The sequence below is a fragment of the Sturnira hondurensis genome, unplaced genomic scaffold (assembly GCF_014824575.4).
Source record: "Sturnira hondurensis isolate 20B ecotype Veracruz unplaced genomic scaffold, ASM1482457v3 Scaffold0011378, whole genome shotgun sequence".
Classification (NCBI taxonomy): Eukaryota; Metazoa; Chordata; class Mammalia; order Chiroptera; family Phyllostomidae; genus Sturnira; species Sturnira hondurensis.
The window spans coordinates 405,848-426,939 of NW_028084009.1; the positions used below are offsets into that span (position 1 = coordinate 405,848).

At 40.4% G+C, this 21,092-nt stretch overlaps 1 protein-coding gene across 1 annotated transcript in view; it reads left to right on the forward strand.

Moving 5' to 3' along the window:
* CSE1L (chromosome segregation 1 like) overlaps positions 1–20,350 on the forward strand; it is a 40,203-nt gene extending 19,853 nt beyond the window's left edge. The window contains exons 7-25 of the mRNA XM_037059853.1: positions 6–113; positions 1,225–1,317; positions 2,308–2,475; positions 2,587–2,716; positions 4,045–4,110; positions 4,685–4,887; positions 5,276–5,360; positions 6,320–6,381; positions 11,175–11,311; positions 12,437–12,540; positions 14,048–14,145; positions 15,340–15,490; positions 15,626–15,834; positions 16,198–16,295; positions 16,395–16,480; positions 16,869–16,950; positions 18,436–18,582; positions 19,169–19,400; positions 20,122–20,350. Coding sequence (XP_036915748.1) covers positions 6–113; positions 1,225–1,317; positions 2,308–2,475; positions 2,587–2,716; positions 4,045–4,110; positions 4,685–4,887; positions 5,276–5,360; positions 6,320–6,381; positions 11,175–11,311; positions 12,437–12,540; positions 14,048–14,145; positions 15,340–15,490; positions 15,626–15,834; positions 16,198–16,295; positions 16,395–16,480; positions 16,869–16,950; positions 18,436–18,582; positions 19,169–19,400; positions 20,122–20,211 — 2,349 coding nt within the window. The 3' untranslated portion in view covers positions 20,212–20,350. The remainder of the gene's footprint in view (positions 1–5; positions 114–1,224; positions 1,318–2,307; positions 2,476–2,586; positions 2,717–4,044; positions 4,111–4,684; positions 4,888–5,275; positions 5,361–6,319; positions 6,382–11,174; positions 11,312–12,436; positions 12,541–14,047; positions 14,146–15,339; positions 15,491–15,625; positions 15,835–16,197; positions 16,296–16,394; positions 16,481–16,868; positions 16,951–18,435; positions 18,583–19,168; positions 19,401–20,121) is intronic.
* The last annotated feature ends 742 nt before the right edge of the window (positions 20,351–21,092 follow it).

Sequence of the window (21,092 nt, forward strand, 5' to 3'; positions counted from 1 at the left end):
CCAAGGCCACCATTGAACTCTGTAATACCCATGCAAATGACGCCTCTGCCCTGAGGATTCTTTTTTCTTCCTTGATCCTGATCTCAAAACTGTTCTACAGTTTAAACTTTCAGGTAAGCTTTGTGGGGGGGGGGGTTTGTTTTTGTTTTTCTTGCTTTTGATGCTTACTCTCTGTTGTCAAATAGACAGATTTTCATTTGATAAAGACTTGTTTGCTGGCATTGATTTTCCTGAAAGAAACTAGTTTTTGTCTCTGACTCCTTCCATTCTTTGTCTAATCAGATAGTGTTCTACTTTATAGTAGTTTTTAGAGATCACTAGTAGCTGTTTCAGGGGGGAAGTGGCATTCTCTTATAACCGGAAGGTTAGGGAAACCCCACATCCCCAGTCACTGTTTTGGAGAATCATCCTCTTCTCTTTCACTGAAGATGCTGAGAGATCACATTCTCAGGCTTTCCCTGTTCATTTAAATGGATCTTAACACTGGGGGAGCCCTGTTTTGATTAGAGGTCTATGGCTAGCTTATACAAAAAGGCTTTGAATGGAAGCATATCTGGGAGACAGAGGCTGAAGAACCAGGCTTTGAATAGTAGAAGAGCCAGTGTCCTTTCAGAGGAAACAAAGCACAATTTTATAGCAGAAAATGCCTGATCACCCTGTTGCATCCAGTCACTCATTCTTTCTGTTCTTGAATCAGTACGTTAAGATTCAGGGCTCCAGGAACCAAGAGATCTTACTGGTACAGATTATTGTACTGAATGGCAAGAGGAAGGGTTGGAGAGCTCATCAACCTCATTAAGAAGGCAGTACCATTCCATAGGAAGCTATTGATTGTATAAGGCAGTTAATTGGTGGTCATCTTACACTAAATGCAGTAGTTCGGACAGGAAAAGGAATAGACTGGTGAGCACCAAGTTTTGTAAGGAAGGGCTTCATGTAGTCTTGGCCGACCTTGAAGGGGTATCCTCAGACTGGTAGAGGAAGTCTAGACGGCATCATTTCCTGTTGAAAGCCTATAAACAGACAGAGGTCACAGTGGTTTATTCTGCTGCCAGACCTGGTTAGAGCAGAGAATTCTCATCGAATTAGATAGTGATTGGCTTGGGCTAAGAAGTATGGACTTGGGTCTATAGGCATGTGGACAGTGTTGGGTGTGTGTGGGAAACTTATGTAAATAGCATACTTATTTTAATTAAAAGACTCAAGTCAGCATTTATTCTTTAGGATCTTCCTGAATTTTTTGAAGATAATATGGAAACTTGGATGAACAATTTTCATACCCTCTTGACATTAGATAATAAGCTTCTACAAACTGATGTAAGTATTGTTTAACATTTTTCCCCAAGTAGACTTTTGTTAAAGTTAAGAATTATTTGATTGAGCGCGGGCCTGCGAACAAAACAATCGCGGTTCAATTCCCAGTCAGGGTACATACCTGCCTGGGTTGCAAGCCAGTTCCCGGCAGGGGCCAGTTCCCAGCAGGGGATGCACGAGAAGCAACCATACATTGATGTTTCTCTTCCTCTCTCCTTCCCTTCCCCTCTAAAGATAAATAAACAAAAAAAAATGTATTTGAGACATAATGTTATATATATTAATTATATCTCAATTTTTTAATTAAAAATTTATTTGGGTATCCTCAAAATCTGGGAAGATATTTAATTAGACTTCAGAAAATGAAATCAAGTTATTGGAGATCATTTAGTATTCTGGTTCCTTAAAATTATTTACCTTTGCATTGTTAATAGCTAAAATTCCAAGAATGCAAGTAATATTTGATTGTGTGGGATGTTTCATATTTGGTTATTTCTAGTATGCAGAATCAATTACTTACTATGCTTCTGGCTTTGGTCACAGTGTATAGATTAGGCTATTTAATTATATTGAAAGTAAGGCCTTAGAGTATTCACAGTGTGAACATTTACGAAACAAAATCATTTGTCATTGAAGATACTAAGAAAACTTAAAACTTAGATCTCTGTAATAATAGTCTCTTTTTAAAAATTCATGCACAGCATAGGAAATAATGGACACGGTGAAAGTTTAGCCCTGGCTGGTGTGACTCAGTGGATTGAGCGCCGGCTTGCGAGGCCTGTGAACCAAAGAGTTGCCAGTTTAATTCCCAGCCAGGGCACATGCCTGGGTTGCAGGTCAGGTCCCCAGTAGCGGGCACATGAGAGGCAACCCCACATTGATGTTTCTCTCTCTTTCTTCCCTTATCCCCTCTCTAAAAGTCAGTAAATAAAATCTTTAAAAATAATTTTTAAAAAGTTGTGTATTTGAGTTTTCTGTTTTCTCTTATGTGAGGACGAAGAGGAAGCAGGCTTATTGGAGCTCTTAAAATCTCAGATTTGTGATAATGCTGCACTGTATGCACAAAAGTATGATGAGGAGTTTCAACGGTACCTGCCTCGTTTCGTCACAGCCATCTGGAACTTATTAGTTACAACAGGTCAAGAGGTCAAGTATGACTTGGTAAGATGATGGTGGAGACAAATAATTCAGACATTCCTTCCCCTACTTCCCAAAGAAATAAATGGTTCCGTTTTGCTTTTAAAAATATGCTTATTTTGTGTTTTATTCCAGTTGGTAAGTAATGCAATTCAATTTCTGGCTTCAGTTTGTGAGAGACCTCACTATAAGAACCTGTTTGAGGACCAGAACACACTGACAAGTATCTGTGAGAAGGTTGTTGTGCCTAACATGGAATTTAGAGGTAATTACGGCGAAGTGTAAAGCTTTTTTGGGAGATCAAAAGCTTGTTTTTGTTTTGTTTTTTAAAGGAGTGTTAGTATAAATGTAGTAAGTTTTCTCCCTGTTGGTTTTTGTAACATTCTAATTTTTTTATCGCTGAATAAAACGTTTGTTGATCGTATATTGCCTACTTTCTAAACCAAGACAGGGAATGTGGTGTGAAAGGCACTTTGGAATAAGTACTGCTGTGATGAGTTTGCTGTGTACTGTGGGGTTTTCCATAGAGAAGTTGATAAGACTGGCAGTCCTGTAATACTGAGAAGTAAACTATCCAGTATCTCAACTTACGTGCCTTATGTGAAATAATTTGGTTTCACTTGATTTAATATTTTATTTCACCAAGGCGAATAGCTGTTTCCAACAATTGGCTTGAGATTAGATGTGATTAATAACTTTTAAATAGAGTGAAAGCCCACTTAGTTTGTGTTTAAGGGTAAGATAGCCCCAAGAAAATGTATTTGTTCATGTACATAAAGTCCTTCCAGCTGGGAAGAGGAAGTAGTAAATATGGGAGGAATTTCTGTGTCACAGCAGTCCTCCTATCAGTGGGTCTCAAATTATCTGGAACAGAATGAGGAAATAACAATATAATGTGAGGTTTATTTCCTTTGTGTTTTCATAAAACTACATTCAAAGGACAGATCTGTATTCTGATACTGCCTGTCCTTTTCCAGTGTCAAAATGATTTTTGTGAAACAATGGTAACAATGTTGTAGTTGTTACCTTGTTTTTTTAATGTCCTTGCCTGGCAAAATTAAAAGTGGCATCCCTAAACCGGTTCCCCATGCCCACTTTAAAAAAAATACTGTTTTAATTGATTGATTTTAGAGAAAGAGAGGAAGGGGGGGAGAGAGAGAAAGAAAAGGAAACACCAGTTTTGTTCTACTTATTTATGCCTCATTGGGTTGCTTTCTGTACCATGTGCCCTGACTGGAGACCAGACCTGCAGCTGGGGCGCGTGGGAACGGCCCTGACAGCTGAGCTACCTGGTCAGGGCGGGCCAGCACTCACGTTTGACAGTTGGTGGTAACGTCCAGTTCTGGGGGCGTTGTCACGTTAGAGCCTGTGAGCCAGTGTCACAGCTGTGTGGATTACCTGTTTCCTATCCTTTCAGGGTGGCATTTGCTGCTCTCAGTAATGATTAATGATGTGTAAAGTAGTCATGTGTTGGGAAACAATACTTTGCTGTAAACATATCAGTTCTACATACTGTTCTGCGTACTCAGCTGCAAAGTACAATGATTCTCATGTTTTCCGGGGGATTATCTGAACTGTCACCTCTTTTTGTAGCTGCTGATGAAGAAGCCTTTGAAGATAATTCTGAAGAGTACATAAGAAGAGATTTGGAAGGATCTGGTATGGATTCTTTTTAAAAGGTTTTTTAAATTTATTTTTAGAAATAGGTGAAGGGAGGGAGGAAGAAAGAAACATCAATGTGTGGTTGCCTCTCAAGCGCCCCCTACTGGGGACCTGGCCCACAACCCAGGCATGTGCCCTGACGGGCCAGTGCTCAGTCCAAGCCACACCAGCCGGGGCTGTATTTCAGTTTTTAACTGTTAGTCTTAGCAAGCCAGTTTTAAACTTGCTCTTTTTCTAGTAAATACAGGGATGAAGGGGAGTTGAGATTAGTGTGTCATTTCAACTAGCTTTATTGGAGAACTACTTGCTTTAACTTCCACACCTTAAAAAGCAGCTCTTACTTAGATGGGCTGTATCAGGTGAATCATTTGTCTTCACTTCTTTTTTTTAATGTACATGTTCATGTTTTTATACTACTATGACCTTTTTAATTTTCGCTCATTTTGTGTTTCTTGTGGAAAAAATATTTTTTCATTATTTCGCTGCTGGCTGTCAGATAGTGGTTTTCTTATTAACTTGATCAGTTGTTTGGTGCTTGTTTCTCATGGTATGTTTCCCTTTGGCATTACAGATATTGATACTAGACGCAGGGCTGCGTGTGATCTAGTACGGGGACTATGCAAGTTTTTTGAGGGCCCTGTGACGGGAATCTTCTCTGGTTACGTAAATTCCATGCTGCAGGAATATGCAAAAAATCCATCTGTCAACTGGAAACATAAGGATGCAGCCATTTACCTAGTGACGTCTCTGGCATCAAAAGCCCAAACACAGAAGGTGAGTCTTTTCAGTGTAGTTTTGTTTCTAAAACAGACTTGTCAGTAACCACAGAAGTCAAACCTGCCCCACGAGGTAACCTACTAGGTCTGATTAGAGTTCATAGTCTCCAAAGATGACTTCGTGTTGATGTACTAAACACTCCAGTTTCTCATAGACCAGAAAGTTGGCAGATGCCACACTTGTTCCCTTAGACTCGGGGTTTGCTCATTTAGGGGGTGTCTTCCTTACTTAGTAAACCAGTCTTGTTTTATATATAAGCAGTTTATGTTTTGAAACGGTCTTCTCTATGTTTAACCTGGTTTTCTAAAGTTACCTAAATTTCCAGTGTGGTGGATATATACAGGTATTTCATGCTGTTTTACCCTGTAACAAATTTGTTTTTCAGCATGGAATTACACAAGCAAATGAACTTGTAAACCTGACTGAGTTCTTTGTGAATCACATTCTCCCTGATTTAAAGTCAGCCAACGGTGAGTTTTGTGTGAAATTGTTTATACAACTTACAACACTGTACCTGCAATTTTTATTTGCAGTGTTATTTTAAAATAAGTAACACTATGGCAAAGTCATGACAGGGGCTCCACGTCATGATAGTGCTCCAACCATTGGCTCCTATGCTGTGCAGGTGTTTCTTTTATTAAGTAAAATCTCTACTGGCTCCTCCAAATTTTGCCCAAGTGAAATTAACTATAAAGAAGATGTTGCCTTATATAGAAAGGAAAATAGGAACAAGTGCGACAAATTTTGTTTTTGTTATCTTGACATGGAGTCTAGGAATTAATACTTTGGTTTTCTTTTCCTTCTCATTTGAAAAAATAAGCTGTTAAAACTAAAGTAAATTTAAAGTACTTGAAACTGATGAATAATAAGGATAATTTACTATTTTGATGAGATGATATTGACCAGGGTACATAGATAGTCCCTTTTTAAAAACTTTTTTGTATGGAAAAATTAGATATATTAAAAGGTAGGGAGAGTATTGTAATGAACTTCCCTGTTAATATTGTCCAGCTGCAAGAATTTTTAACAATTGGCCAATATTCTGTCCTTTTCACTGATTTATTTTCCCATCACTAGAGCAATGTAAAGCAAATCTCATCCAGAGAGACAATTTACAATAGCTTCAGTTTGGGGAAGAAGATGATACGGTTATTAGTCATGGTCCAAATCATTTTTATTCAATTACTTAAGTAATACATGTTCATTTGTAATGAAACTTAAAGGTGGCGGGGGGGGGGTGTGTGTTAATTATTTGTAATCTTACCAGAATTAATAGCTACATAGTAGATTATTATATAATTAACTGAACTTCATTTACTTGACATTTCAGTTACCAAAGGCATCTTTTAAACATTTAATAATGTTGTCACCAATTTTAGAGTAATAGTCCTTAGCACTTAAATAACCATGACTTATTTTTTTTTAATAGTGAATGAATTTCCTGTTCTTAAAGCTGATGGTATCAAATACATTATGATTTTTAGGAATCAAGTAAGTAGCTGTTGATTTATATATTACATGCCACTTAATCCTTTGGGAGGGAGGCAAGAATTGGTTATAGTTCCACCTGTTCCGTTTTATTAGGACAGGTACCGCATCTGGTTGTCCACTTAGTGATGGCAAGAGTGGTCAGTGGGTTCAGGTGAAGAGGAGTTTCCCATCATTGACTTATTTTTGGAGACACTCTTCAGCTAATATAAAATTCACTGTTTTCTTGTGTGCAGCAACCACCACAGTCTCCTAGATGTTTTGATTATCAATTTGTTTGGGAAAAGCAGGATAAGTGTTTGTCGGTTTTCCCTCTTTATAAATTTTTATTTTTTATTATTTTTTTAAATATTTTATTTATTTATCTTTAGAGGGGAAGGAAAGGAGAAAGGAAGAGAAACGTTAGTGTATGGTTGCTTCTCCTGCATCCCCTGCTGGGAACTGGCCCCTGCCGGGAACTGGCCTGCAACCCAGGCATGTGCCCTGACTGGGAATCGAACCGTGATTGTCTGGTTCACTGGCCCACGCTCAATCCACTGAGCTACGTCAGCCAGGGCTTTTTATTATTTTTTTAATAAATTTTATTTATTTATCTTTAGAGGGGAAGGGAAAGAGAGAAATATCAATGTATGGTTGCCTCTCGTGAGTCCCCTGCTGGGAACTGGCCTGCAGCCCAGGCATGTGCCCTGACTGGGAATCGAACTGCAATCGTGTGGTTCGCAGGCTCGCGCTCAATCCCCTGAGCTACACCAGCCAGGGCTCCCTCTTTATACATTTTTAGAGTTATGAGACAGTGCCTTACCAACTTCGAATGGTCACAGTGGAGGGTATTGTTGATGCCCTAGTTCCATCTTTGGCCAGTGAGGGCCCCATTATGTAGATTCCTGTGCCCGCTTGACATAAACTTAGTACTAAGCCTTTAACTGCTTCTTCCATACACTTCCCTACTCCAGACCTCGATTAGCCACCTCTTAAAGGTGGGAGTGTTGTTTAAAGAGCATAGTCTAGGAGCTAGGGGTACTGCTAATGAATNGCTCGCACTCAATCCCCTGAGCTACACCAGCCAGGGCTCCCTCTTTATACATTTTTAGAGTTATGAGACAGTGCCTTACCAACTTCGAATGGTCACAGCGGAGGGTATTGTTGATGCCCTAGTTCCATCTTTGGCCAGTGAGGGCCCCATTATGTAGATTCCTGTGCCCGCTTGACATAAACTTAGTACTAAGCCTTTAACTGCTTCTTCCATACACTTCCCTACTCCAGACCTCGATTAGCCACCTCTTAAAGGTGGGAGTGTTGTTTAAAGAGCATAGTCTAGGAGCTAGGGGTACTGCTAATGAATTGTCATTGGTTCTAGGCTTTTTTCACAGGAGAGAATCAGAAAATAACAATGCCAACATTATTACTACTAAAGTAATACTGCTGAATTCATTTTCATCTCTTTGTGGTTTTAATATCCTTATAGTATTATCCTATTTAAGTATGTGTAGTAAAAAATACTGTGTTTAAAGCAACTTGAAATTATTTGCATTTTTGCCACAAATTTGATGAACGGTTCAATTCTCTGTGTGTGTGTGTGTGTGTGTGTGTGAGAGAGAGAGAGAGAGATTGATTGATTGATTTGGTCTGTAGGCATGAGAAGGGTTGCTTCCCATGCCTCCCGAGTCAGGGTGTATGTACTCAGAGAGGTACAGCTTTCACCCCTGCTCCCTCCCTCTTCCTAAAGGTGACTTTTTAAAACTGTGTTTTGGTTTATTTCCCTTTATTTATTTTGAAAGTATAACCTAATACCTGTTCATATATGTTTCTATTTCTTCTCCGGAAGACAGTATACTAAAAATAATTTTCCACCTTGCTTTTTTCGCTTAATAGATCCTGGGTCTGTTCTGTATCCTGGATACCATTCTATATTAGTATTTATAGATTTTCTGCATTTTTTTACAATAGCCCATAGTACTCCATTGGGGAGCTTACCCCTGGTTTACTCAACCAGTCCCCTCATTGATAAATAACCTGGGTGTTTTGTGCCTTTCGCTATCTTAAATGACATCAGTTATTCTCAAAAATACTTTTAATGGCCTTGTGTGTGTATTTCATTTAGTGCTTATGCCTTTGTAACTTGGCGGTAGATTCCAAGAAGTGGCACTGCTGGATTAGAGGGTGAGCACGCCAGGGTTTGCCAGATGTTGTCAAGTTTGCCTCCGTGGGGGTTTGACTGTATCGTGTTGCATTTCTTTAAAGATTTATTTTCTGTGAACTATTTAGTCATACTTCCACCCATATTTATGATCGTTGGTCTTAATTTTTAAAAGAGATACATTTTTCTTATTTTTAAAAATAAACATCTTTTTATTTCATGAAACTCTCTAGCGTAGTAGGGTGCTTTTATCATAACTGACAAAGTATTGATGTAATTTATATTTATTTATTTTTTTAAAGTTTTATTTATTTATTTATTTTAGAGAGAGGGGAAGGAAGGAGAAAGAGAGGGAGGGAAACATCAATGTGTGGTTGCCTCTCATGTGTCCCCCACGGGGGACCTGGCCTGCAACCCAGACATGTGCCCCGACTGGGAATTGAACTGGCAACTCTTTGCTTCACAGGCCTGCGCTCAATCCACCGAGCCACGCCAGCCAGGGTTAGTTTATATTTGTATATTCTTAGACATGATCAATTTTCTCTGTTACATGGAACCAATAAAAGTTAGAAGTCAGTCCAACAAGTACAGAGATGCTGGGTCACCCCCTCAAGTCACTGGCTCATCATTTTGGTCCAACCCTTGTTAAACTTCATCAGAACAGCTCCCTGAACATGCTCAAATTCAACAACAAAATATTCTTAATGTTTTTCATTGATTGTATATTTTCCAAACAGTTTGGACTTGGATTAAAAATTTGTGGATCCTGAAGTATTTAGTGATACAACCATAAATCCCTTTATAAAACATAATCATTTCCCACTTAAATCAATCACACCCAGGCCCCAACCCATCCGTAGTACTCTGGGTCAGAGGAAGGAAAACAGTGGAAGAGAAATTCCACCACTCAAGCCTATCAATGAGCTGACAGCCCAGAGGAGGGGAAGACTCCCATGTCTGCTGTTCCCTCTGTGGGTCTCGGTTCCTTATCTCTTTTATTTTACAATTGAAATATAATTGAGTTATATTTTATTTATATGTGTGTGTATAAACATGAGGGGGTTTTAAATTGATTTTGAGAGAAACATCGATTTATTGTTCCACTTACTTATGCATTCATTGGTTGCTTGCACGTGCCCTGACCCAGGGATCAAACCTGCAACCTTGGCGTAATGGACCTTTGTCTAACCAACTGGGCTACCTGGCCAAAGCTGTATTAGTTTTAGGTATATAACATAATGATTCGGTGTTTGTACATAAGTAAGTTGACCCTTGAACAGCCCTTGTTATTACTTGTCTTTGTGATAGTATCTCATTGTGGTTTTGATTTGCATTTCCCTGGTTGGTGATGTAGAGTACTTTTTCATGTCCCTGCTGGCTGTCTGTGTGTCTTACTGGGAGAAGTCTGTTTAGATCCTCTGCCCTGTTGTTAATCGGACTGGGTTTTTGTGGGGGCGGGGTTGGTAGTGGGTATGTGATCCTTCGGATTGTTAACGCTGTATGTCGCTTTAATTTTAGACAACAGAACACATCCAACACATCTGCCAGATTAAAATTCAGCCATCCGGCAAATTATTTTAAATATACGAGCAAGAGTAGAAAGTAATGCAGTGTGGGGCAAAAGGAGGTTTACAGTTATTCATGTGGAAAATAATGCAATAATTAATAAGAATATAAGAACAAGCTGTTTTGCATACTCGCAGTTTTAAACCTGCGTCTGCCCGCCCTGCATGGCGATGACACAAGGAGCACGGCTCTGCGCCGGCGGCGCCTCGGCGTGTGTGCACGCGCGCGCGCAGTGGGGGTGCTTCCGCCCCGCCCCTCTCGTCTCTTCCCCCTGAGGTGTGATGAACTCAGTATGTTTCACACCAGTTCTTACAAGTGTTTGCCTGTGGTTTTACTACATAGTTGTTTCCACAAGAAATCTATAGTTCTGCACGTTTCAATTTTTTATTTATACAACTAATATCACACTGCAGTTTTAGTCCACACATCTAGTTATTTGTGTGCTTAGCACGATTTTAGAGAATTACTACTCATTTAGTAGAGGCGTTAGAGTTCATTTTCAGTAGCCGTGTACTGTTCCATCCTAATATGCCATAGTTTACTCCCTATGGGGGATTCTTTAATTTCTTGATTTATAATTTTTTTTGTCTTTGGCAAGTATTTACCCAAGGTTACATGCAACCTTGGGAAGTTGTTCTATTTTAAAGACTAATGGATTGTCTAAAAAATTCTAAGAGATTTTTATTGGATTAGTGTTCCTATTAGTCCTCCTCCTCCCTTTTTCTAGAAGAGAAAATGAGGCACAAAGCTTGACTAAGTTTTCCAAGAAATGCCCGCTGGAGAAAAGTGTAGTTATTAAGATAAATGAAATCTTAGTCTGCTTCTCCGTGATCTTTTTCTGTGGTATGCAAGATTTTACCCCACTCACACTGTGTATGCTCAGTATGCTCAGAGAAAGAGGACTGGAAATGTGAATGGGAACTGAATTGAACCATTGTGTTGGGTAGAAGTTTAGGTTTTTCAACCACATCATTTTCCATTGTAACAGCTGAGAGAACACTTTTTAGAATCAGCAAGCCCTTTTCTTCCTGCTGTCTTTTACTCAAAGATAGCATCACTGAGTTAAGAGTGTGTATATTACTGTGTTTTTCAGGTACCAAAAGAGCAGCTTTTAGTCTCTGTTCCTCTCTTGATAAATTACCTTCAAGCTGAAAGTACCGTTGTTCATACTTACGCAGCACATGCTCTGGAGAGGCTGTTCACCATGAGGGGGCCTAACCACGCTGCTCTGTAAGTATTGGATTCTAACAGGAACTCAGAGTTTCTGTTTTTTCATCTTGGGGTGGGTGTTCTGTACTGGTCAGGGATGTCTCTGAGTGTATTCATAATTTCCTTAGGAGTTAGAAAAATTAATGTGTACTTTTTACTCATTTATACTGTCTCAATCTGAAAGGATTTGAGGCAGCATGCCAAAATAGACACATTATAGTAAGAAGAGGAAGTTCAAGCAAAGGAAAATAACTGGGGTGCGTTTCATACAATAAGCAGAAATGTGTGTCAGGATCCTGTACAGTAGTTAAAGAAACTCTTGAATTTTATGTGGAGTCTCCTAGCAACCAAGGCAGAGAGAGAAACTTGGCAAGTTAAAATTTTCACAATCTCCGTGAGATTCCAGTCAAAACCTTTAACTCAGGAGGCACCTGAGAAGTCAGCCTTCAGGAAGGGAGTGTGGAGCAGCACGTTCTTCGGCCGCATGTGCAGAGTCACCTCCCCTGGCGGTTTTGAACCAGTGCTGAGATAGGGCGCGGCAGGGCCCAAGGTACTGCTTTTCTGGCCTGATGCAGGCCGGCCTGTAGAGGAATGGATGGTCTGCATGTCTTTCAGGCCGTTCTTCAACAGTGTTATTTCTTGAACCTGAGCTTGGGTAAGAAATGGAAAACAATTCTAGGTTCTCTTTATCCAGAACTTGAAGTGCAGATATTCCCAGAGGCCAGTTAAGGGTTGAAAGGACATTCTTTGAGGTGAGTCAAGCCAGTATCTGTCTTCAGGACTAGAATTTATGCAAAAAAAACAGTTCTAAACCTGCTCCACCTCCAGGAAGGTTAGGTGACTGAGCCCCCTGGGAATTTTGAGTTTGGTCTCAATGGTGATATGAACCAAGAGTGACCTTAACAGCTTTAGATGATGTTGGGTTTGCTCAGGTTTTGGTTTGTTTAATTATGATTGGTCTTAGATGTGTCTTCTTAGGAATTTAACATGCGCTCATAGAAAAAATTATTTTCCTAAGCTGTCGATTGTCAGTGGTGGGAGATGGCTTACTTTTATGCCAAGAAGTGTGATTTAGTAGTTGCCAAGGGTAATCCAGTGACAAGTTCAAGGGTTGGCAGTGACTGAAAGCTGTTTTTTCATCTATAGCTTTACAGCTGCAGAAATCGCACCGTTTGTTGAGATTCTGCTAACAAACCTTTTCAAAGCTCTCACACTTCCTGGCTCTTCAGAAAATGAATATATTATGAAAGGTAGGCCGCTCCCCGGTGTGCACAGACCACGAGTGTCTCATCTCTGACTGCAAGGGCCAACACTGAGCTGTATGCTGCTGCCTGAGAACTAGCTAGGATTAGATGTTTCCAAACCAGGAACATTGTGTTCTTTACTGTTAATGGTATTTTCAGGAAAGAGTTTTACCTAATTTGATAGAGAGCTCTTATGAAAGAAAAAGTGGCAAGCTCCTTTTTTCCTTTCCTAGATTGAATTTCTCGAGGGCAAAGGTTAGGTCAGACAACACTCAGTGACGGCACGCTACGCTAGTTCTTGGTGGGAGACCTGGGCGCACTTGATAGACCCCGCATGGATGCTGCTTGCAGAGACGTAGTGCCACGGACGCAGGCAGCTGTCACAGTCGTCTTCACTGCCACATCCCAGGAGACTAGCACAGTGTTGGAGCATAGGCAGTGCACTTCAAAGAAACTGATGTCTGTTCTGGGTTAGGACCCCTGGGGGGGGGGTGTGTGCGTGCGTTTGTGTGTGTTTTCAGTACTGTACTTCTCTCAGCAGTGATGTGCAATGACTAGGGTTTAATGTCCATCTCTGTGAGGCAACTAACTAGCCCTTGGTCTTTGTTGCTGTGTTCGTAGGATACACAAAAACACCCAGGACGTAATACCTTCTCAGTAAACACAGGAGTGAATGAAAGGCTGTGTGTCAGCCCAGAGGAGGGACAGAGACCCACCCACTAACCTTCCTAACCTGGCTTAGGGACAGGCCTTCTCTAGGAAGTGGTGTCTAAGCTGAGGTGTGAGGGCTGGGTAGCAGCTATAGTTGAAGTGTGAGGTTTGGCTCAGAGAGAGGAAACATCATTGCAAAGGTTAGGAGACCAGAGAGGATAACGTTCCGTCCTGTGTGTCTGGCATACAGTAGGTGTTGTGCTTAGTAAACATGTATTCTGTTTGTGCAGAAATGGCTATCATACATTTTTAGCTTAATGTCTATCTCCCATGCCAAATGATTGTAGGCATTTTTTAATAAGCCATATTTTTGTAGTATGGGCCCTCCAAAGTTTTATACGTATTTCTGGGTTTTTCTTGTGCTCTTAATCTCTTTTTTTTCCCCCCCGAGGCTGGGGAAGAGGCATGTGGCCTTCTCTTCCCGTTTTCAGGAGGCTGCACTCATGTTCCCAATAGGCTAGGACTGAACGCTTTCTGCCACTGACTTCTCAGTGAAAAAGACTCAAAACAGTGCCGTTAGTTCTCTGCCTCTTTAGTCACTTCATTATTATTTTTTTTGGCTGTATCTTTTTTAATTCTTTAAGGTTTATGCCCTCTGGAAACATTATTTCCCAGCCAACTTCTGTTGTCAGTCCTTGGCCTAATTTTTTAAAGAAGGGAAATTTAGATTGTAAATATAGAGAGCTACCTGGGGGTTAAGGGTCTAAAAATTTCAGTTGATGAATCAGTGGACTTTTCCCCCCAGAGTTTTGTTCTGAATTTTAACTAAACTATTTGTTTTTGCTGTTTTTGTATTTTACAGCTATCATGAGAAGTTTTTCCCTCCTACAAGAAGCCATAATCCCTTACATCCCTACTCTCATCACTCAGCTCACACAGAAGCTGTTAGCTGTTAGTAAGGTAACAGAACCACTTTTGAAAGTACGGCTCTAAACTGCGCGTCAGGATTCCCTGCACTAGGTCAGACTTAGGAAGAAGGTCTTTGGATTCTTCTTGACCCCGCAGTTCGTGTACACTTCTGAAAATGTGGGGATGACATTGGATGGGAGGCATGGCAGCACCCGCCTTTAAAAACTAGAGGTTCAGAAACATTAAAACATTGTTATCCTTAATTTCAAGTAACATGTTCATTGAAGGAAACTGAGAATGTGCAAGTAACATGCAGTGATTTTAGGAAAGTTGGCTTTGTACCAAGTGGACCCAAAAGAGGCTATTCACTTCTCCTTTGATCCGGAGGTTAACACGTATTTTGATTCCTATTTAAACATTCTTAAGTTTTAGATAATAAAAAATCAGTTTAAGGCTGACAAAACTTCGTTTTGGATTCTTATTCCTAATAACTATGAAAAGGAGATAAATTCATACAAAGTATTAGAGGGATTGTGGAGAACAGTGATTATTTTTCCACGGAGGTCTGGTCAGGGTCTCAGGCTATTTTGGGTCTCAGAGCTTGAGAGAGAAGAGAAGCAGGGGACCATCCCTCACGGTCCCTGTCTGCCCCTCCCCTCCCCTCCCCACACTCCTCTCCCGAGCTTATCAGCCTGGCGCAGTAGCCTTCCAAGGAAGGTGCTGCCAGGGACCATCACTCTGTAGACAGGGACGTGAAGCCTGCAGACGTTACGGTTTACCTAAGGTCCCACACGAGGCTAGTGGCACGGTTTACCGAAGGTCCCACACGAGGCTAGTGGCAGGGCATGGCGTGCATCCCTGCTCGTTTCCACGGCTGACGGTGACTGCACAGGAGTGCGTGGGCTCCAGACTAGACCCTCCCAGCACAGGCAGCCGAGGCTCATGCCGTCACCTCCCTGGGACTCTCAAGCACATTTCCGTAGCAGACTTTTGCTCATTAAAAGAAGAAATCCAAACAAATAGGTATTAACAAGTATTGCTTTTTTTCCTGAATTTTACAGTCAATGTAAAATTTCAACTTGTAGGCTTTTTATTGTCATTGGTAGTTTTAATACTGACTTTTAAAAAGAAGGCATCTTTTTTAATGTTTTAGAAGGGTTAGGTCTTTTATTCTAAGTGACCGTGAATACAGTCACTTGGATTATTAGAATAATATGCCTTTTTTTTTTTTTCAAAAAATTTCAGAATCCAAGCAAACCTCACTTTAATCACTACATGTTTGAAGCGATATGTTTATCCATAAGAATAACATGCAAGGCCAACCCCGCTGCTGTTGTAAATTTTGAAGAGGCGTTGTTCCTGGTGTTTACTGACATTTTACAGAACGACGTACAAGGTAAAGGGGGTGGCGGTTTTCCCTGACTGAACGAGGTCATCCGAGTGGTTACGAATGCAGCCTCCGTAACAGATGGGAACCTGTGGTGGCAGAGCACTGATTCGGGAGCTGACCGCTGCTTTACTTCCTCAACAGAGTTCATTCCCTATGTCTTTCAAGTGATGTCTTTGCTTCTGGAAACACACAAAAATGACATCCCGTCTTCCTACATGGCCTTATTTCCTCACCTCCTTCAGCCAGTGCTGTGGGAAAGAACAGGCAATATCCCCGCGCTAGTGAGGCTGCTTCAGGCGTTCCTCGAACGCGGGTCCAGCACGATAGCAAGCACCGCCGCCGACAAAATCGTGAGTTGAACTTATTTTGACGGGACAATAATTTCCTAAGATGGCAGATTTTTTAAAATTCTTTATTAAATGTAGTAAAAAGGGAAGTAAGTAGTAGGAAATGTTAATGTGTGTCTTACTGGAATTAGGTATCTAACCATAGTTATCTCCATGAGGGAAAACAAAAACATAAGAGCCAAACAGGTTAATTTCGAGAACTTTTAAGGGCCCATTGTGGTGGCATTATTTTTCTCTATACTTCAGAAATTGCTAATTAGATTATTACAGCATGCACTCTTTTCCAAGTTACATCACCCGTTTAACTTTTGGTATAATTAATCCTTGCCTCTTCCACTGGTTAATATTTGATCTGTTTTGTTGTAGCCTGGGTTATTAGGTGTTTTCCAGAAGCTCATTGCATCCAAAGCCAATGACCACCAAGGTTTTTATCTTCTGAACAGTATAATAGAGCACATGCCTCCGTGAGTTTGTTTATATAACCTCGTTGTACATTAATCAAGGATTCTGTAGGTACTCAGAAAATGCTGAATTTATATTACTGCTTTTATTCAAATCTTCAGTGAATCAGTTGACCAATACAGGAAGCAAATCTTCATTCTACTATTCCAAAGACTTCAGAATTCCAAAACAACAAAGTTTATAAAGAGTAAGTAAAATCATTTGGGTGTTCCTGCAGAAATAATGAAGGAAAGTAGCTAAAACCCCTAGGCATTATGGTAACCCTTTGATCAGTTATAAGTGTTATTTATAAAATACATTAAGATGTTTGTATTCCTCAAACATTAAATCAGTTTCCAATATATTGTGTTCCAAAGGTTAGTTTATGTTTAGATACCAAAACGTTTAACAGAAATACAATGAAGAAAATAAGTCAGGGACTCACATAGACTATGCTTGTGCTATAAAGGCAGAAATTCTGTGTTAATTGTATGAAAGGCAGGTATTGATGCTTAGGCATCTGGCAGACTTCCACTGCGTCACTTGCTCAGTGCAGTGCGTCCTCTGTGTTGATAATCTGCATCTTCTTTCAACAGGTTTCTTAGTCTTTATTAATTTGTATTGCATAAAATACGGGGCACTGGCACTACAAGAGATATTTGACGGTATACAACCAAAGTAAGTTTGTTTTTATTTATTGTATTAAAGATTTGTTTTTAGAGAGCGGGGAAGGGAGGAGAAAGGGAGAGAAACACCAATGTGTGACTGCCTCTCGTGCGCCCCCCACTGGGGACCTGGCCTACAACCCTTTGGTTCACAGGCTGGCACTCAATCCACTGATCCACACCAGCCAGGGCTATGTTTTAGTTTTAAAAGTGAAAAAACTGGACTTTAGCACAAACCAATGTCTATTTTATACACGATTTCAGTTACTGGTGCAGTGATGGCATAGTATTTGTGGTTTTCAAAATGAGAAGTTTGCATCAATAAGACTGCTTGGTGTGCATGCAAAGAATGTGGCTGAGTGCCACTCCCATTTAATAGGGAAGGGTATAGAGAAATGATAGAGCTGGAGAAAAACTCATGTTAGATCTCTTTATAGTGAATCCAAAAAATTCCAGAGTAAATGTAAAACTTATCTAAGAAAAAAATCTAAGAAAAAGAAGATCAAAACTATGAACAGTAAAATGACAACAAACTCAACACCTGTCAACAACTGAACAGGAAACAAAAGAAACTAAGCAAACAACTAGAACAGAAACAGTTCCAGAAATGGAGATACAGGGAATAAGAAGCATAATTGGTAGGTGGAAAATGGACAGGAGTAGTTAAGAATAGTGTGGGAAATGGAGAAGCCGAAGAACACATGTCTGACCGACCCATGGGCATGAAATAAGACGGGGATGCTGGAGGGAGGGGGGATGCAGGGCGGGGGGATACAGGGAAGGGAGAAAATGGAACAAACAACTGTAATGGCATAATCAATAAAATGTGCTGGAAAGAAAACTAATTAACCTGAAGAACAGTATCAGAAAATAGGCTTTCCAACAAATAAAGGATTGTGAGGAGGCCAGCAGTTCCCGCAGTGCTAGTGGGTGTTTAACTGGCAGCGCTTTCTGTGCAGCATTAAGATGTCCTTATTCTTTGATGCCCCTATTTCCACATCAAGGGGTTTATTAACTTGTACAGTCTGAGACATTTACGTTCTAGGTGTGTGCAACAGTGTGTGTAGAATGATTGGCTAAATCATCTTTTTACTGTAGCCATTAACATTTACAGGTACATGTATGTAGACATATAAAGGTGGGAAGTTTATTAATCCAGAAATGTTAAAACTAATTATTGCCAGGTGGTGATTCTTTTTTCTTGACGTTGCTTAATCCTTTTTCCTAATTTTTTAGACTTCTTAAAAGTTATCAAAAAAAAAAAAGACCAAAAAACAGCTGTAGAGATTGAATGTAGGCTTCAGCATTCACAAGAGACGACGGTGATTGGCCACAGGTTTGATGCTTTGCCGTCTCCAAGTCTCTTCCATCGTTGCAGCCTGTTCTTTGTATTTTATATTCATAACGAGTCAATGAGCATAAAAAACATCTAGTAAGTGTTTAACAATTGTAGTGGTAGTCTAATTTAATGTTGACTGGGTTTATTTTGTTTTCACAGAATGTTTGGAATGGTTTTGGAAAAAATTATTATTCCTGAAATTCAAAAAGTGTCTGGAAATGTAGAGAAAAAGATTTGTGCAGTTGGCATAACCAAATTACTAACAGAATGCCCCCCGATGATGGACACTGAGTATACCAAACTGTGGCAAGTACCCCGTTCTGAAATTCTTAGAAATTACGGCTTCCTCTCACTATGACTGCGGGGTGCAGAATTGGGTTCTGATTTCTGCTCCTCCACTGGCAACCGTCAGGTCCAGGACATGACCTAAGACAGTTTTTTTTATAATAGGTGCTCAATAAACTGGCTTCAGTCTCAAGAGAAGGTGAACAGGCTAACGGATTTACATGCTCAGTGTCCAGCAGACCTGGCTTTCTCTGACCTCTTACCTCTCCTTTTCTTCTGGTTTCACTGAAGCAGCCCTTCTGTAGAGTAATCTGACAACTTGAGGCTTACTTCTGACTTCTACCTCTGACTCTTCATTTGGCTTGAGTCACACAGCCTTCCGACTAGTCAGGCCTGGGTCACAGCCAGCGTAGAAGGTCTGGGGTGGAGTCGTGTACCAAAGAGAAATTGGGGTGCTGCAGCCTAAAGAATCACAAACTGTGTGTGGATAGCCATACGCGCTGATACCCATCTTAATTTTCGTGGTCCCTGGCTGCTGTTGAGACTGTGAGTCTATAATTTGTGTTGCTAAGGAACTGCTGTTTTGTTTTGCTTTCTTCTAATCCAGGACTCCTTTACTGCAGTCTCTGATTGGCCTTTTTGAGTTACCTGAAGATGATTCCATTCCTGATGAAGAACATTTTGTTGACATAGAAGATACACCAGGATACCAGACTGCCTTCTCACAGCTGGCATTTGCTGGGAAAAAAGAGCATGATCCTGTAGGTCCAATGGTGTCCAACCCCAAGATTCACTTGGCACAGTCACTTCACAAACTGTCCACTGCGTGTCCGGGAAGGGTGAGTGGCTTCGCTGTCCAAGACGTTTACCGGGAGGGTGGCAGTTGTTCTGGTGCCTGTTCTCACTGCTCAGCAGAATCAAACAACATCCCACGGAGCAGTACTCAAGGCTTGTTTTTCTTTAGCTAAAATGATGGGCTACAAAATATTTTAAGAGAATGATTTTAGGAGTAAATCAGGGATAAAAGCCCTTTGACTAGAAATGTTTTTTCCCCCAGATTGAAATCATCCTTCTAATATTAAAATGTGGGTATTTATTTGTTAACTGAAGCATTCAAATTAAATAACAGAATATAAACTTAGCCATCCATCACTTTTGAGAGTCTTAAGATAAATTTGTATTTTTCAATGTTTTATTATGGAAGACTTCAAAAAGCACATAGAACCAGCACACTGCACCCTCATGTGCTAAACCCTTCAACAGTAACCATTTTCTGCTGATCTTGTTTCATGCGGGGTTTTTTTTGAGCAAGCTTCAGGCGGCATGTCATTTTACCCCTAATTATTACATTATGCATCACATAAGGACTTTTTTAAAACATCAGAACCACATTGCCTCTGCCATGGTGAACAGCAGTAACTCCTTATGGATCGACTTTTTAAACCTGTTCATTTTTGAAGGCACGGAAGTAGTTGGGTTACTTGGGAATTCCTGTAACAGGTGTGGGACAGCCCGTCGTTCCGGTAGAGATGGGGTTTGTGCGTTTCCTGTCTCTTGCAGGTTCCATCAATGGTGAGCACCAGCCTCAATGCAGAAGCGCTCCAGTACCTCCAAGGGTACCTTCAGGCGGCCAGTGTGACACTGCTATGATCTGCAGTTTGACTAATAAAGCCCAGGATGTTTCTGAGGAAAGTTGGTAGACTTCTGCATAAAAACAAAGCAACTTTTCTTTTTGAATGTGTCACAAGTTCCATCTTTTAAAAAATATTAAATGTTGCTTTATTCTAAACCTTGAGCAATTTAGGTGGTTTGTGTGATCATACAAAGTGGTTAACTTTTCCAATTTGCTACTTCAAGGAACAAGTACTAATAGTTTAGTATATGACACTGAGTTGAGCATTTGCACTGTTCAGATCATTTAAAATTTTTGACAGACACTTAACTGTGGAGACGTTTTTTTCTGTTACTAAATCCTTTTGTTTTGAGGCTGATGCCAATTTGTGGTTTTCTTGTCCTTTGTATTTTCGTGTTTCCTTAAGCTTTTATTTGTAATATAAAAGTAATTCACTTGTAAGACTTGCCAAGAAGTGCACATTAGTTTTAAATCTGTAATCAGCAATAAAAAGAGCCCTAAACTTTATGTATCTACGAACCACTCAAGAACAGGTTTTTGGTGCTCCCCACTACAAGGGAACATTAACACCCTCCTTTAGGTGGTCAAGCTAGTGCTGGGAGAGAGCAGCCATGAACTCATTGATCTATTCCTGGCTTTCCTCCTTGTAAGGTTAACTGGATAATGGGAGAGAAAAACTTGCTAAGGTGGAAGCAATGTCCATGTTAAAAAAAAAAAAGTCTGTGGAAAGGTTCCCCAGACCTGATGCAAAAGGAAGTGGGAAACAAAATAAGAGAGATTTATATTTACCTTGGACCAGGAAAATGTCCACCTTGCAGTCTGACTCAACCCTTCTGCGTCTGGAGGGGAAAATTACTGCTCCTGGGTTTCTGCAGCAAATGTCAGCTGAGAAGACATC